A 17,239-nucleotide genomic window follows, 5' to 3' on the forward strand; every position below is an offset into this window, starting at 1 on the left:
CCTCCCTTCTCCATCATCCCCTCTCCATCCTTCTCTCTCTCAATACTCCCCCCTTCACCCTCCCCTCTCCCTCTTCCATTTCCATCTCCCCTCTCCATCCTCCCCTCACCATCTTCCCATCCATCATCCCCTCTTCAACCTCCCCTCTCCATCCTCCCCACTCCAACCTCCCCTGTCCATCCTCCGCTGAACATCCACCCCACTCCATCCTTCCATCTCCATCCACTCCTCACCAGCCTCCCATCTCCATCCTACCCCTCTATCATCTCCTTTCCATCTTTTCCTCACCAGCCTCCCCCTTCATCTTCCACTCTCCATCCTCCCAATGCATCCTCTCCTCTCCATCCTACCCTCACCAGCCTCCCCTCTCCCTTCTCCCATCTCCATTATTCCCTCTCTATTCTTCCCTCTGTATCCTCCCTTCTCTATCCTCTCCTATCCACCTGCCCCTCACATTCATCCTCTCTCCATTCTAACATCTCCATCCTCCCCTCTCCATCCTTCATTTCCATACTGCCCTCCATCCTCCCCTGTCCATCCACCTCTCCATCCTCCCCTCTCCATCCTCCCCTCCCCATTCTCCCTCTATCCTCCCCTCTCCTATCCTCTCAAAATCCTCCACCATCCAACCTCCCACCTCCATTGTTCCCTCTACATCCCCTTAAAATTCATCCCCTCTCCACTTCCCATCCATACTCCCCTCTCCACCTTCCCACACCATGCACTCTTCTCCAACCTCCATTTCCATCCTCCCCTTGCCATCTTCCCATCTCCACCCTCCCCTTTCAATCCTCCCCTCTCCATCTCTCTCTCAATCCTCCCCTCTCCATCCTCTATTTCCATTATCTCCTCTCCATTCTCCCCTCTCCATCCTCCCTCAAAATCTTCCCCACTTCATCCTCCCCTCTCTATTCCACTCTCCACCCTCTTCCATTTCCATTCTCTCCTATTCATCCTCCCTCACCATCTTCCCATCCATCCTCCCCTCTCCAGCCTCTACTCTCCATACTCTTCTCTCCAAACTCTCCTCACTCCCCCTTCAATCTCCACTCTCCATCCTCCCCTCTCCACCTTCCCACTCCTCACCATCCTACCCTCACCAGCCTCCTCTCTCCATCGTCCCCTCTGCAACGTCCCCTCTCCATCGTATCCTATCCATCCTTCCATCTCCATCCTCCCTCACATTCTTCTCCTCTGTCCTCCCCTCCATCATCCCCTCCATCTTCCCCTCACATTCCTCCCATCTCCATCCTCTAATCTCCAACCTACCCTCACATTCCTCCCCTCTCAATCCTCTTTCCATACCGCCCTCACCATCCTCCCCTCTCAATCCACCTCTCTCCATTCTCCCCTCTCCATCCTCCCCTATTCATCCACCCCTCAACATCCACTCCCTCCCTCCCCTTCCCTCCCCCTCCATCATCCCCTTTCCAGCCTACCCTCTCATTCTTCCCCTCTCCACCTTCATACTCCATCTTCCACACCCCAACTTCCCACTCCATCCTCCATTTCCATCCTCCCATCTCCATCCTCCACTCCCCAACCTCCCCTCTCCATACTCTCCACTCCACCCTCCCATCTCCATCCTTCCCTTTCTATCCTCACCTCTCCATCCCCACCTCTCCATCCTCCCCTTTCCATCCTCCATTTCGATCATCCATTCTATCCTCCCTCACAATCTTCCCCTCTCCATTAGCCCCTCTACTCCACCCTCCACCCTCTTCATCCTCACTCTCCCTCTCCCATTTCTATCCTCCCCTATCCATCTCCCCTCTTCAATCTCCACTCTCCATCCTCTTCTCTCCATCCTCCCCTCTCCATCCACCTCTCTCCATTCTCCCCTCTCCATCCTCCCCTCTCCATCCACACCTCAACATCCTCTCCCTCCCTCCCCCTCCATCATCCCCTTTCAAAATTCCCCTCACCAAACTCCCCTCACATTCCTTCCCACTCCACCTTCCCATCTCCATCCTTCACTCCCCACCCTCCCTCCATCCTCCCCTTTACATTCTCCTCTCCATCCTCTCCTCCCATTCGCTCCTTTCCATTCTTCCCTCTCCATCCTCCCCTCCCCATCTTTCCCTCTCCATCCTTCCCTGTCCATCCTTCCCGCACCATCCTCCACTCTCCAACCTCCCATCTCCATCCTCGATTTCCATCTTCACCTTTCCATCCTCCCCTTACCCTCTTCACTCACAATCCTTCCCACTCCATCATCCACTCTCCATCTTCCCCTCATTATACTCCCTCACAATCCTTCCCTCTCCATCCTCACCTCTCCATCCTCCCCTCTCTATGCTCATGCCTCCATCTTCCCCTCTGCATCCTGCCCTCCACAACCATCTCCTCTCCATACATCCTACAAAATCCTCCCTCTCCATCCTTCCCTCTCCATCCTTCCCTCTCCATCCTCCCTTACAATGCTATCCTCCCCTCTCCATCCTCCCCTCTCCACTGTCCCTTCTTCCTGCCCTCTCTATTCTCCCCTCTCCATCCTCCTTTATGATCCCCCCTCACCCACCTCCCCTCTCTATCCTCCCCATTCCATCCTACCCACTCTACTGTACCATCTTTACCCTACCATCTCCATCCTCCCCTCTAAATCCTCCACTTTCCATTCTCTCCTCGCTATTCTTACCTCCATCCTCCATTTTCATCCTATCTCCAACCTCCCCTCTTCATCCTCCACACTCCATCCACCATTTGCATCTCTCACTTTCCTCACCTCCTAACCTCCCCACCTTCCCCTCTCCACCCTCAACACTCTATTGTACTGCATCCAACTTCCCCTCTCCAACCTCCACTCACCATCCTACCCTGTTCATCCTCCTCTCAACATCTTCTTCTCTCCATCTTCCATTTCCATTCTCCCCTCATTATCCTCTCCTTTCCATCGTCCACTCTCCATCCTCCCCTTTCCCTCCTCCCTCACAATGCTCCACACTATATCATCCACTCTCCATCCTCACTTCTCCATCTTCCCCTCTCCATCCTCGCCTATTCACCTTTCCCTTCCCATTCTTCCCTCTCCATCCCCCATCATCCCCTCTCCATCCTCCTCTATCCATCCTCCATTCTCCATCCTCCCCTCTCCATCCACCCCTCACCATTCTCCCCTCTATGCCCTCCTCCCTCCGTCCTCCCTCTTTATATTCCCCGCTTCCTCCTCCCATTTACATTTCCTCCTCTCCATCCTCCCCTCCCATTCTCCCCTTTCCATCCTTCCCTCTCCATCTACCCCTCTCCATCCTCCCTGTCCATCTTCCCCACTCCATCCTCCATCCTACCCCTCCATCCTCCCATATCCATCCTCATATTTACATAATCTCCTCTCCATCCTCCCCTCCAATTCTCCCTTCCATCCTTCCCTCTCCATCCTCCAACTCCATCCTACCCTTTACATTATCTCCTCTCTATCCTCTCCTACTATTCTCTCCTTTACAATATTCCCAGACAATCCTCCCCAATCCATCCTCCACTCTCCATCTTTCCCTCTCCATCCTTCCCTTTCCCTCCTCCCTCACAATCCTCCCCTCCATCATCCACTCTCCATCCTCCCATCTTTATATTCCCTCACAATCCTCCCCTCTCTATCCTCACCTCTCCATCCTCCCCTCTCTATCCTCACCCCTCTATCCACCCCTCTGCATCCTCCCCTCCACAACATCTCCTCTCCATCCATCCCACAAAATCCTCCCCTCTCCATCATTCCCTCTCCATCTTCCATCCTCCATCCTCCCCTTTCCATCATTCCTCACGATCCTCCCCTCACCGCCATTCACTCTCCATCCTCCCCTCTCCATCATCCCCTCTCAACTGTTCCATCTTCACCCTGTCATTTCCATCCTCCCCTCTGTCCTTTCCCTCCATCCTCCCCCTCCATTCTACCCTCCATCCTCACTCTCCATCCTCTCCTCTCCATCCTCCGCTCTCAGCCCTCCCCTATCTGTCCTCCACTCTCCGGCCTCCCCTTCCACTCTCCCCTCACCAACCTGCCAACTCCATCCTCCAGCCTCCATCCTCCCACTCCATCTTCCCCTCCATCCTACCCTCTCCATCCTCCCCTCTCTATCTTCCCCCTACATCCTCTCCTTTACATTATCTTCAGTCCATCCACCCCTCCCACTCACCCGTCTCCATCCTGCCCTCTCCATCCCTATCCATTCTCCACTCTCCATTCTCCCCTCTCCATCCTCCCCTCTCCAATCTCAATTTCCACCATTGTCTCTCCATCCTCCCCTTTCCCTCCTCCCTCACAAACCTCCCACTCCATCATACATTCTCCATCCTCCCCTCTTTATACTCCCTCACAATCCTCCCCTATCCATTCTCACCTATATTCTCACCTCTCCATCCTCCCCTCTCCATCCTCCCCTCACTATCCTCCCCTCTCCATCCTCCCCTTTCATTCTTCCCTCACAATCCTCACCATCCATCATCCACTCTCCAACCTCCCCTCTTTATACTCACTCACAATCCTCCCTACTCTATTCTCACTTCCATACTCATCTCTCCATCCTCCCCTCTCCAAACCCACCACTCCTCCTTTCTCTCCCCATTGTCCCACCTCCATCCTCCATTGTCCCTCCATCCTCCCATATCCATCCTCCATTCTCCATCCTCTCCATCCATCCCTCTCCATCCTCCCCTCTATGCCCTCCTCTCTCCATCCTCCCTCCCTATCTTCCCCCCTTCCTCCTCCCATTTACATTATCTCCTCTCCATCCTCTCCTACTATTCTCTCCTTAACAATATTCCCTGTCCATTCTCCCCAATCCATCCTCCACTCTCCATCTTTCCCTCTCCATCCTTCCCTATCCCTCCTCCCTCACAATCCTCCCCCTCCATCATCCACTCTCCATCCTCCATTCTTTATATTCCCTCACAATCCTCCCCTCTCCATCCTCACCTCTCCATCATCCCCTCTCTATCCTCACCCCTCTATCCACCCCTCTGCATCCTCCCCTCCACAACATCTCCTCTCCATCCATTCCACAAAATCCTCCCCTCTCCATCATTCCCTCTCCATCTTCCATCCTCCATTCTCCCCTTTCCATCGTTCCTCACGATGCTCCCCTCACCGCCATTCACTCTCCATCCTCACCTCTCCATCATGTGCTCTCAACTGTTCCATCTTCACCCTGTCATCTCCATCCTCCCCTATCTGTCCTACCCCTCCATCCTCCCCTCCATCCTCCCCCCATCCTCCTCTCACCATCCTCCACTCACCATCCTCCCCTCTCCATCCACCATTTCCATTAGCCCCTCTCCACCTTCCCCTCTCCAAGCTCCATTTCCATCATCCTTTCCATTCTCTACTCTCCATCCTCCCTCACAATCCTCCCCTCTCCATCTTTCCTTCTCCCTTCTCCCCTTTCCATCCACCCCTCTCCCATTTCCATCCTTCCCTCTCCATCCTCCTCTCTCCACTGTCACATCTTCACCCTTCCATCTCCAACCTCCCCACTCCAATCTTCCCTTTCTACACTCCATATCAATCCTCTCCTTTACATCCTGCCCTCTCCATCCTCCTCTCTACGCCCTCCCATCTCTGCCCTTCCATCTCCTACCTCCCCTCTCCATCTTCCCTTCTCTGTCCTCCCCTCCACCCTCCACACCATCCTCCCACCTCCATCCTCCCCTCTCCATCCTCCACTCACCATCCTCCCATCTTCCATCATTTCCATCCTCCCTTGTACATTTCCCTCTCTTTCCTCCCCTCCATCCTCCCCTCTCTGTCCTTCCCCCTCCATCCTCCCCTCCATCCTACCCTCTCCATCCTCCCTCTCCATCCTCCCATCTCTACCCTCCACTCTCTGGCCTCCCCTTCCAACCTCCCCTCACCTTCCTCCAACCTCCATCCTCCAGCCTCCATCCTCCCATCCATCCTTTCCTCTCCATCCTACCTCTCCATCCTCTCCTCTCCATCCTCCCCTCTGTTCTACTTTCTCCATCCTACCTCTCCATGCTCTCCTCTTCATCCTCCCCTCTCCATCCTCCCCTGTCTGCCCTCCCTGCTCCATCCCCACTTTCTAACCAACATTTCCATTATCCCCTCTCCATCTTCCCTTCTCCATCCTCCATTTCCATCATCCCCTCTCCATTTTTCACTCTCATTCCTTCCTCACAATCCTCCCCTCTCCATCCTACCCCTCCAACCTCCCCTCTATACCCTCCCCGCTCCATCCTCCCCTCTCTATCATCCCCCTCCATCCTCTCCTTTACATTATTCTCAGTCCATCCTCCCATCCCACTCATCCTTCTCCATCCTTCCCTCTCCATCCTCCCCTATCAATCCTCCACTCTCCATTCTCCCCTCTCCATCCTCGATTTCCACCATTGCCTCTCCATCCTCCCCTTTCCCTCCTCCCTCACAATCCTCCCCACTCCATCATACATTTTCCATCCTCCCCTCTTTATACTCCCTCACAATTCTCCCCTCTCCATTCTCACCTCCATCCTCCCCTCTCCATCCTGCTCTCACCATCCTCCCCTCTCATCCACCATTTCCATGAGCCCCTCTCCACCTTCCCTTCTCGATCCTCCATTTCCATCATCCCTCCATTCTCCACTCTCTATCCTCCCTCACAATCCTCCCTTCTCCATCCTACTCCTCCAACCTCCCCTCTACTCCGTCCCCCTCATCCTCCCCTCTATCTTCCCCCTCCATCCTCTCCTTTGCATTATCCTTAGTCCATCCTCCCATCCCACTCACCCCTCTCCATCCTTCCCTCTCCATACTCCCCTATCAATCCTCCACTCTCCATTCTTCCCTCTCTATCCTCTCCTCTCCATTGTTAATTTCCACCATTGCCTCTCTATCCTCCCCTTTCCATCCTCCCTCACAATTCTCCCCACTCTATCATACATTCTCCATCCTCCCCTCTTTATACAACCTCACAATCCTCCCCATTCTATTCTCACTTCCATACTCATCTCTCCATCCTCCCCTCTCCAAACCCACCTCTCCACCTTTCTCTCCCCATTCTCCCACCTCCATCCTCCATTGTCCCTCCACCCTCCATTCTCCATCCTCCCCTCATCCACCCCTCTCCATCCTCCCTATGCCCTCCTCTCTCCATCCCCCCTCTCTATCTTTCCCCCTTCCTCCTCCCATTTACATTATCTCCTCTCCATCCTCCCCTCTCCATCCTCCATTTCCATTAGCCCCTCTCCACCTTCCCCTCTCCATCCTCCATTTCCATCATCCCTCTTTCCATTCTCTACTCTCCATCCTCCCTCACAATCCTCCCTTCTCCATCTTTCCCTCTCCCTTTTCCCCTCTCCATCTGCCCCTCTCCCATTTCCATCCTTCCCTCTCCATCATTCCCTATCCATCCTCCCCTTTTCATCCTCCTCTCTCCATCCTCGCCTCTCCTCTGTCCCATCTTCACCCTGCCATCTCCAACCACCCCTCTCCAATCTTCCCTCTCTATACTCCATATCAATCATCTCCTTTACATCCTCCCTTTTCCATCCTCCCCTCTACGCCCTTCCATCTCCTCCTCCCCTCTCTGTCCTCCCCTCTCCGACCTCCCCTCTCTGTCCTCCCCTCCACCCTCCACACTATCCTACCACCTCCATCCTCCACTCTCCATCCTCCCTCTCCATCCTCCTCTCCATCCTCCCCTCTCTGCCCTCCCCTCTATGTCCTCCACTCTCCGGCCTCCCCTTCCACTCTCCCCTCACCAACCTCCCACCTCCATCCTCCCCCCATCCTCCATCCAACCCTCTCCATCCTACCTCACCAACCTCCCACCTCCATTTTCCCCTCTCCATCCTCCCCTCTCCATCCTCCCCTGTCTGCCCTCCACTCTCCATTCTCCACTCTCCAAGCAACATTTCCATTATCCCCTCTCCATCTTCCCTTCTCCATCCTCCATTTCCATCATCCCCTCTCCATCTTCCCTTCTCCATCCTCCATCATCCCTTCTCCATTCTCCACTCTCAATTCTCCCTCACAATCCTCCCCTCTCCATCGTACCCCTCCAACCTCCCCTCTATACCCTCCCCTCTCCATTCTCCCCTCTCTATCTTCCCTCTCCATCCTCTCCTTTACATTATCCTCAGTCCATCCTCCCCTCCCACTCACCCCTCTCCATTCTTACCTCACCATCCTCCCCTATCCATCCTCCCCTCTCATTCCCCTCCCCTCTCATCCTCCCCTCACCATTCTCGATTTCCACCTTTGCCTCTCCATCCTCTCATTTCCATCCTCCCTCACAATCCTCTCCACTCCATAATACATTCTCCATCCTCTCCTCTTTATACTCCCTCACAATCCTCCCCTCTACATTCTCACCTCCATCCTTACCTCTCCATCCTCCCCTCTCCATCCTCGCCTCTCCACCTTTCTCTCCTCATTCTCCCCTCTGCATCCTCCATCATCCCCTCTCCATTCTCCCCTATCTATCCTCCATTCTCCATCCTCCCCTTTCCATCCACCCCTCTCCATCCTCCATGTATGCCCTCCTCTCTCTGTCCTCTCTATCTTCCCCTTCCTCCTCCCATGTACATTATCTCCTCTCCATCCTTCTCTCCCATTCACTCCTTTCCATCCTTCCCTCTCCATCCTTCCCACTCCATCCTCCCCTCTCTATCCTCCCTCACCAACTTCCCCTCTCCATCCACCCCTCACCATCCTACCCTCTTCATCCTCCTCTCAACATCCTCTTCTCTCCATCCTCCATTTCAATTCTCCCCTCACCATTGTCCCCTCTCCATCCTCCCCTTTTCCTGCTCCCTCACAATCCTCCCCACTATATCATCCCATTCTCTCCATTCCATTCTTCCTTCACCATCCTCCCCTCTTCATCCTCCACTCCCATCTTTCCCTCTCCATTCTTCCCTGTCCATCCTCTCCACACCATCCTGCACACTCCATCCTCCCCTTACCATCCTCTCCTCTCCATCTTTCTTGCTCCATTCTCCCCTCTCCATACTCCCCCATCTATCCTCCCCTCTCTATCCTCCCTCTCCATCCTCCCTACTTCCTCCTCCCCTCTCCACAATTCCCTCTGAATCTACTTGCATCTTCCACTCTTTATCCATCATGTCCATCCTTCCCTCTCCATGCTCCAATGTCCACCCTCCCCTCTCTAACTTCCATTCTCCATCTTTTCCTCTCCATCCTTCACTCTCCTTTCCCCTCTCCACCCTCCCTCACCATCCACCATTTCCATCCTTCCATCACCAACCTCCGCTCTCCCTCTCCAGTTCAGTGTGCTGTCCACTTGGGGAATCTCTGTGGATCTGTCAGTGTGTGGCCAAGAAGGGGATCCCTGTGGAACTGTTGGTGTGGTGTCCAGATGGGGATCTCTCTGGATCTGAAAGTGTGCTGTCCAGATGGGGTTCTCAGTGGAAATGTCAGTGTGCTGTTCAAATTAGGATCTCTGTTGAACTGTCAGGATGCATCCGAGCTGGGGAACTCTGTGGAACTTACAGTGTGTCGCCGAGATGGGGATATCGGTGGAACAGTCAGTGTGCAGCCCAGGTGGGGATCTCTATGGAACAGTTATTGTGCTGTCCAGATGCAGATCTCTGTGAATCAGACAGTGTGCTGTCCAGATGAGGATCCCGGTTGAACTGTCTGTGTGTGCTCCAGATGGGGACCTCGTTGGAGCTGTCAGTGTGATGTCCAGGTATGGATTTCCTTTAAACTGTCAGTGTACTGTCCAGATGGGGATCTCTGTGGAAGTGTCAGTGTGCTGTCAAGATAGAGATCTCTGTGGAACTGTCATGTGTGGTCCAGATGGGGATCTCTGTGGAACTGTCAGTGTGCAGCCCAGATGGAGATCTCTATGGAACTGTCAGTGTGCTGTCCAGGTGGGGATCTCTGTAGTTCTGGCAGTGTGCTGCCGAGATTAGGATCTCTGTGGAATTGTCATTGTGTTTCCCTGATGAGGATCTCTGTTGAAATGCCAGTGTGGTGTCCAAATGCGGATATCTGTGGAACTGTCAGTGTGATATCCTGATGGGAATCTATATGGAAATGTCAGTGTGCTTCCCAGATGTGGATATCTATGGAACTGTCAGTGTGCTGCCAAGATTGGCATCTCTTTGGAACTGTCAGTGTGCCATCCAGATGGAGATCTCCATGCATCTGTCTGTGTGCTTTGCAGATGAGAATCTCTGAGGAACTTACAGTGTGCTGCCTAGCTGGGGATCTCTGTAGATCTGTCATTGTGCTTCCCAAATGAGGATCTCTGTGGAACTATCTGTGTGCTGCCCAGAAGGGGATTTCTGTGGATCAGTCAGTTTGCTGCCCAGATGGGGTCCTCCGAGGACCTGTCATAGTGATGTCCTGATGAGAATCTCTGTGGAACTATCAGTGTGCTGTCCCGATGGCTATCTCCATGGAACTGTCAGTGTGCTGCCAAGGTGGGGATCTCTTTGGAACTGTCAGTGTGCCGTCCTGATGGGTATCTCCGTGGAACTGTCAGTGTGCTGTCCAGATGAGGATGTCCATGGAGCTGTCAGTGTTCTGTCAAGATGGGAATCTCAACGGAAATGTCAGTGTGCTGCGCAGATGGAGATCTGTTTGGAACTGTCAGTGTGCCATCCAGAATGGGAACTGTGTGGAACTGTCAGTGTGCAGTCCAGACGAGGATCCCTTTGGAACTGCCTGTATGCTGTCCAAATGGGGATCTCAATGGAACTGTCTGTGTGTTGTCCAGATGCAGATCTATGTAGAACAGTCAGTGTGTTGCCCAGAAGTGGATTTCTGTGGATCTGTCTGTTTGCTGCCCAGATGAGAATGCTTGTGGAACTGTCTGTGTGTGGTCCAGATGGGAATCCCTTTAAAACTGTCAGTTTGCTGTCCAGGTGGGGAGCTCCATTGAACTGCCAGTGTGCTGCCCATATGGGGTTCCCTGTGGAACTGTCTATTTGCAGTCGAGATGAAGATTTCTTTGGGTCTGTCAGTGTCCTGACCAGATAGCCATCTCTGTGGAACAGTCAGTGTGCAGTCCAGATAGGGATCTCCATGGAAATGTAGTGTGCTGCCCAGATGTGAATCTCTTTGGAAGTTCAGTGTGCTGACCACTTGGGGAATCTCTGTGGATCTGTCAGTGTGTGGCCAAGAAGGGGATCCCTGTGAAACTGTTGGTGTGGTGTCCAGATGGGGATCTCTGTGGATCTCTCAGTTTGCTGACCAGATGTGGATCTCTGTGAATATGTGAGTGTGCTCTCCATGTGGGAATCTCCATCGAACTGTCAGTGTGGTGTTCAGATGGGGATCTCTGGGTATCCGTCAGTGTGGTACAAAGATGGGATTCTGTGTGGAACTGTCCTTGTGGTGTCCAGATTGGGACCTCTGTAGAACTGTCAGTGTGCTGTGCAGATGAGGATCAAGGTGGAACTGACTGTGTGTGGTCCAGATGGGGATCTCTTTGGAACTGTCAGTGTGCTGTCCAGGTAGGGATCTCCATTGAACTGTCAGTGGGCTGCCCAGATGGGGATCTCTGTGGATCTGTTAGTGTGCGGACCAGATGGGGATCTCTGTGGAACTATCAGAGTGCTGCCCAGGTGGGGATCTCTGTGGAACTCAGTGTGATGTCCCGTTGGGTATCTGTCCCGATGGTGATCTCCATGGAATTGTCAGTGTGCTGTCCAGATGAGGATCTCTGTGGAAATGTCAGTGTGCTGTCAAAATGGGGATCTCTGTGAAACTGTAAGTGTCCTGTGCCGATGGGTAATTCCATGGAACTGTCAGTGTTCTGCCCAGAGGGGGATCTCTGTGGATCTGTCAGTTTGTTGCCGAGATGAGGATCTCTGTGGAACAGTCAGTGTGCTGACCAGATAGCGATCTCTGTGGAACATGTGCTGTCCAGATAGGGATCTACATGGAAATGTCTGTGTGCTGCCCAGATGTGGAGCTTTTTGGAACTGTCAGTGTGTTTTGCAGATGGGGATCTCTGTGGAACTGTCAGTGAGCCGCCAAGATGGGGATCTCCGTGGATCTGTCAGTGTTCTGTCCAGATAGGGATCTCCATGGAAATGTCAGTGAGCTGCCAAGATGGGGATCTCTGTGGAAGTATCAGTGTGCTGTCCAGTTGGGGATCTCTGTGAACCTGTCAGTGTGCTGCCCAGATATGGAGCTTTTTGGAACTGTTAGTGTGCTGCCAAGATGGGGATCTCTTTGGAACTGTCAGTGTGCCGTCCAGAGGGTGCTCTCCATGAACTCTCAGTGTGGTTTACAGGTGAGAATCTCTGTGGAACTGTCAATGTGCTCCCCATCTGGGGTTCCTTGCCATATTTCTATTTCTTTTGTGTTTGTTTTCTCCATCTCTCGCTTCTCTTGCTTGTCTGAGTTCCATGCCCTGAGAGACAGCTCTGCTGGATAATATGATTAGAGATACAGATAGCGAAGGTAGCAACAATATTTCTATCACGAACAACAGAACAGAGGTAAAGGTTGAATGGTGGAAGGTTGCTACAGGATTGAGGGTGGGTGTTTTCACAAGACAATATTCAGACCGGAAGCTCACACAGGGATTCATCAAAATGGTGAAAAGACCCTTTTCCTCTCCTGACGTCAGGTACTTGAATAGGGTTCCAGTAACTACTGAGCACCCCTCCTCTCTTTGACCCACTACCATCAGGAAGGATATCCAGGAGCAATAAAATCAGCTCTGTCAGGCTGGCAAATAGTTTCTTCCCACACATTGTGTCCTCCTTTAACTCCGCGTCTCTTTTAAATGAAACGAATAATTGATTCCAGATTATGTACCAATCTATTTATTTTATATCATATCATTCTATATATACAATATATGATTACATATGTATGTACCCTGGTCCATCCTGACCATTTGGTCAGGTTGTTTCTGCACAATCAAATGGTAATAAACTAAAACTGGATTTGAACATGAATAGATCTCGATAAACTCTAGCTCACAGTACCATAGATGGCTACGGACTGTGAGTGGGGCAAGTGCAGAGAAAACCATGGTGAGTATGGAGATGATGGGACAAAGGGTCAGTTTCCACCCTGTGTGGCTCGATGAGCACAGACCCGGGTGGGTCCAAAGGTTTCTCGTCTCTAAACATTGATGCTGCCTACCCCCAGGTAAAGCACATTATTCATGACCTTAACAAACACCATCCTGGCATTCCTGTAGAACCATGGATCTAGGTCCTCTCCTGAATATAGACGCTGCCATCCATAGCATCTTCCAGGGAGAATTTTCTGGGTGTGGTTTTAGTGGCTTCTCTGTTCTATCGAAAGGAGCGGCACGGTTAGTGTCGTGGTTAACACAACACTGTTACAGCGCAAGACATTGGGACCAGGATTCGAATCCCGCGTTGTCTGTAAGGAGTTTGTACATCTTCCCCGTGTCTTTGTGGATTTACCCGAGGGGCTCCGGTTTCCTCCCACCGTTTGAACCATACCGGGGGTGGTAGGTCAATTGGGTGTAATTGGGTGGCATGGCTCATGGGCAGAAAGGACCTGTCACCATGTGGTATGTCTAAATTTAAGGTGTTTCCATAATTGTTAGCACAACTCTGTGAACTCATTTCTAAGACGATTAAATCTGTTGGTTGCCTGAAGAGGAGAAGCAAGTTTTGTGTAATTTGATACTTGAATCTCAGGCTTTTTATGAACATTCTAGCATGTTTCAATTAATCCTGTGCACACGTTCTTCATTTACACCCAGAGAAGGCCCGGCTTCACACTTGTCTACAGATTTGATGAGAATGCCACCGTTCAGCCCAAAAGGGAAAATAAGATTCTTCTTCCCAGCGTAGCCTTCCGTTGTTCCTTGAGTGAATGGATGCATTTAGCCGAACATCACCACCCCCACAAACAACTCTGTACAGTGAGTAACTCTTATCTTGACTAAACAGTAGCTCCATACAATTACACAGAGAGTGACAATCCCCCTGCTGATCCAAACAGAGCTTCACACAGAACATGAAAATGGTGTGACAGCCATTATAATATTTGATATATTTGGAGAAAGACGCAGACTCCGTCTCTCATGCCATTTCAACCTTGTTGTCATATTGATTCATGTAAATAGTCGCAGAGTCAGTACAGCTTGTGCACTAGTTGAAAGGTTACAGAAACCATCCTGGTGCACACTGATTGCTGTGGGTGAGGCAAAGCTGGAAATGGGTTTCTGGATCCACAAAGGAGGATGGCCAATGCGATCTCAGTACAATGGCGTTGACTCAAAAAAAGATTAAATCTGTGAAGCATGAAACTGATGCTGTGATTGTAGTAAAATCACAGAAATGCTGGAGGAACCCAGCAGGTCTTGTAACGTCCACACAAGGTGAAGGTAACCAGCATTTGAAGCATGAGCCCTTATTCAAGGTACGAGTAAAAAGCAGGCAGGCATCTGAATTAAAAGGCTAGTGGAGGAGGGAAGAAAGGACACGGGGAGAAAGGCAGGAAAGACATGGATAGTAGTGCAGGAGAGGAAGGGTGAGTACTCTGTGAATGCAGAGCAGGAAGAAAGGAGACAGAGGGAAGCATGGAGGTGGGACTAAGAGAAACTGGAGAAGTTGATATTAATGCCATCCAGTTGGAGGGGGCCCAGTCAGAAGACGAAGTGTTGAGATCATGGACTGATGTGGGGAATTAAAATGGGCAGACACTGGGATTTCCACGCTATTGCAACGGGCAGAGCCGAGGTGATCAACAAATCGTCAGCATCTGGTCTGCGTCCAGTCTCACCAAGGTAGAGGAGACCACAGCGGGAGCACCGGATGGAGTAGATGACCTCTGTCAATTCACAAGCAAGGATTTTCTTCATTTGTAAGAACTGCTTGTGACCCTGAATGGTGGTGAGGTGGAAGGTGTGGGCACGTGGAGCATCTCCCGCAGTCACAAAGGTAGACGCTAAGGGGGCAAGCAGAGGGAAGGGAGGAGTGGATGAAGGAGTCATAGAGTGAGCAGTCCCTGTGGAAGTGATACTGTCAGTTCAGAAGATCAATGGGTGAGGGCCAAGCATTGCTGTGTGTTTATATGAAGGACCTGAATTAACATCGGGAAAAGATATACTCAACATAAGAGTCATGTCAACATGCACATTGCTCTCACTCCGATTCAGAGTCATGTCAAACTCCACAGGGCTCTCTCTCCAAATCAGTCATGTCAACCTCCACAGGTATTTCACTCCAAATCAGTCTCATGTCCACCTCCACAGCGCTCTCACTCAAAATCAGATTAATGTCAACCTCCACAGGGATCTCACACCAAATCAGAGTCACGTCAACCTCCACATTGCTCTCACTCCAAATCAGAGTCAAGTCAAGTTCCACAGGGATTTCACTCCAAATCAGATTCATGTCAACTTCCAAAGGGCGCTCACTCCAAATCAGTCTCATGTCAACCTCCAGAGGACTCTCACTCCAAATCAGATTTATGTCAACCTCCACAGGGGTCGCACACCAAATCAGATTCCTGTCAACCTCCAGAGGACTCTCACACCAAATCAGATTCCTGTTAACCTCCACAGGGTACTCACTCCAAATCATGATCATGTCAACATCCACATGGATCTCACTCCAAATCAGAGTCATGTCAACCTCCTCAGGGATCTCACTCCAAATCAGTCATGTGAACATCCACAGGGATCTCACTCCAAATCAGTCTCATGTCCACTTCCACAGGGCTCTCACTCCAAATCAGATTCATGTCAACCTCCACAGGGCTCTCGTTCCAAATCAGATTCATGTCAACCTCCACAGGGCTCTCATTCCCAATCACAGTCATGTCAACCTCCATATGGATCTCACTCCAAATCAGAGTTATGTCAACCTCCACATTGCTCTCACTCCAAATCAGAATCATGTGAACCTCCACAGGGATCTCACTCCAAATTAGGTTCATGTCAACCTCCATAGGGATCTCACTTCAAATCATAGTCATGTCAACCTCCACATTGCTTTGACTCCAAATCAGAGTCATGTCCACTTCCACAGTGCCCTCACTCCAACTTAGAATCATGTCACCTCCACAGGCCGATCACTCCAAATTAGATTCATGTCAACCTCCATAGGGATCTCACTTCAAATCAGATTCATGTCAACCTCCACAGGGTTGTCACTGCAAATCAGTAATTTCAACCTCCATTGGGATCTGACTCCAAATCAAAGTCATATCAACTCCTCAGAGATCTCACTCCAAATCAGTCATATACAACCTCCACAGGGATCTCATTCCAAATCAGATTCATGTCAACCTCCACAAGGCTCTCATTCCAAATCAGAAATTTCAACCTCCATAAGGATATGATTCCAAATCAGAGTCATGTCAACCTCCTCAGGGATCCCACTCCAAATCAGTCATGTCAACCTCCACAGGCATTTCACTCCAAATCAGTCTCATTTCCTCCTCCACAGGGCTCTCACTACAAATCAGATTGATGTCAACCTCCACAGGAAACTCACTCCAAATCAGATTCATGTCCACCTCCACAGGGCTCTCACTCTAAATCAGAGTCAAGTCAACCTCCAAAGGGATTTCACCCCAAATCAGTCTCATGTCCACCTCCACAGCGCTCTCACTCCAAATCAGATTAATGTCAACCTCCACCGAGATCTCACACCAAATCAGATTCATGTCAACCTCAACAGGGCTCTCACTCTAAATCAGAATCATGTCACCTCCACAGGCCTATCACTCCAAATCAGATTCATGTCAACCTCCACATTGCTCTCACTTCAAATCAGAGTCAAGTCAAGTTCCACAGGAATTTCACTCCAAATCAGATTCATGTCAACTTCCAAAGGGCTCTCACTCCACATCAGTCTCAAGTCAACCTCCAGAGGACTCTCACTCCAAATCAGATTCATGTCAACCTCCACAGGGGTCGCACACCAAATCAGATTCCTGTCAACCTTCACAGGGCTCTACTCCAAATCAGACTCATGTCAACTTCCAGAGGACTCTCACTCCAAATCAGATTCATGTCAACCTCCACAGGGGTCGCACACCAAATCAGATGCCTGTCAACCTCCACAGGGCACTCACTCCAAATCATGATCATGTCAACCTCCTCAGGGATCTCACTCCAAATCAGTCATATCAACCTCCACAGGGATCCATTCCAAATCAGTCTCATGTTCACCTCCACAGGGCTCTCACTCCAAATCAGATTCATGTCAACCTCCACAGGGATCTCATTCCAAATCAGACTCATGTCAACCTCCACAGGGCTCTCACTGCAAATCAGTAATTTCAACCTTCATAGGGATCTGACTCCAAATCAGAGTCATGTCAACCTCC

The 17,239-nt window shown here is 51.1% G+C and overlaps 1 protein-coding gene across 1 annotated transcript; it reads left to right on the forward strand.

Moving 5' to 3' along the window:
* The first annotated feature begins 719 nt into the window (after positions 1–719).
* Positions 720–9,021, forward strand: LOC138756865 (mucin-2-like). Its single transcript, XM_069923258.1, has 3 exons — positions 720–2,563; positions 3,454–6,796; positions 7,168–9,021. The coding sequence occupies exons 1-3, from the start codon at positions 720–722 to the stop codon at positions 9,019–9,021; spliced, it is 7,041 nt and encodes a 2,346-aa protein (XP_069779359.1).
* The last annotated feature ends 8,218 nt before the right edge of the window (positions 9,022–17,239 follow it).

Source organism: Narcine bancroftii, chromosome 3, assembly GCF_036971445.1.
Source record: "Narcine bancroftii isolate sNarBan1 chromosome 3, sNarBan1.hap1, whole genome shotgun sequence".
Lineage (NCBI taxonomy): Eukaryota > Metazoa > Chordata > Chondrichthyes > Torpediniformes > Narcinidae > Narcine > Narcine bancroftii.

What these genes read in the sequence shown, in the direction of transcription:
- LOC138756865 (XM_069923258.1), top strand. Translation starts at nt 720, where the DNA reads ATGCACTCTTCTCCAACCTCCATTTCCATCCTCCCCTTGCCATCTTCC. An exon ending in TCCATCCTACCCACTCTACT is followed by an intron (nt 2,564 to 3,453) that starts GTACCATCTTTA and finishes CAATATTCCCAG; the next exon opens with ACAATCCTCCCCAATCCATC. An exon ending in TCTATCCTCTCCTCTCCATT is followed by an intron (nt 6,797 to 7,167) that starts GTTAATTTCCAC and finishes CATTTCCATTAG; the next exon opens with CCCCTCTCCACCTTCCCCTC.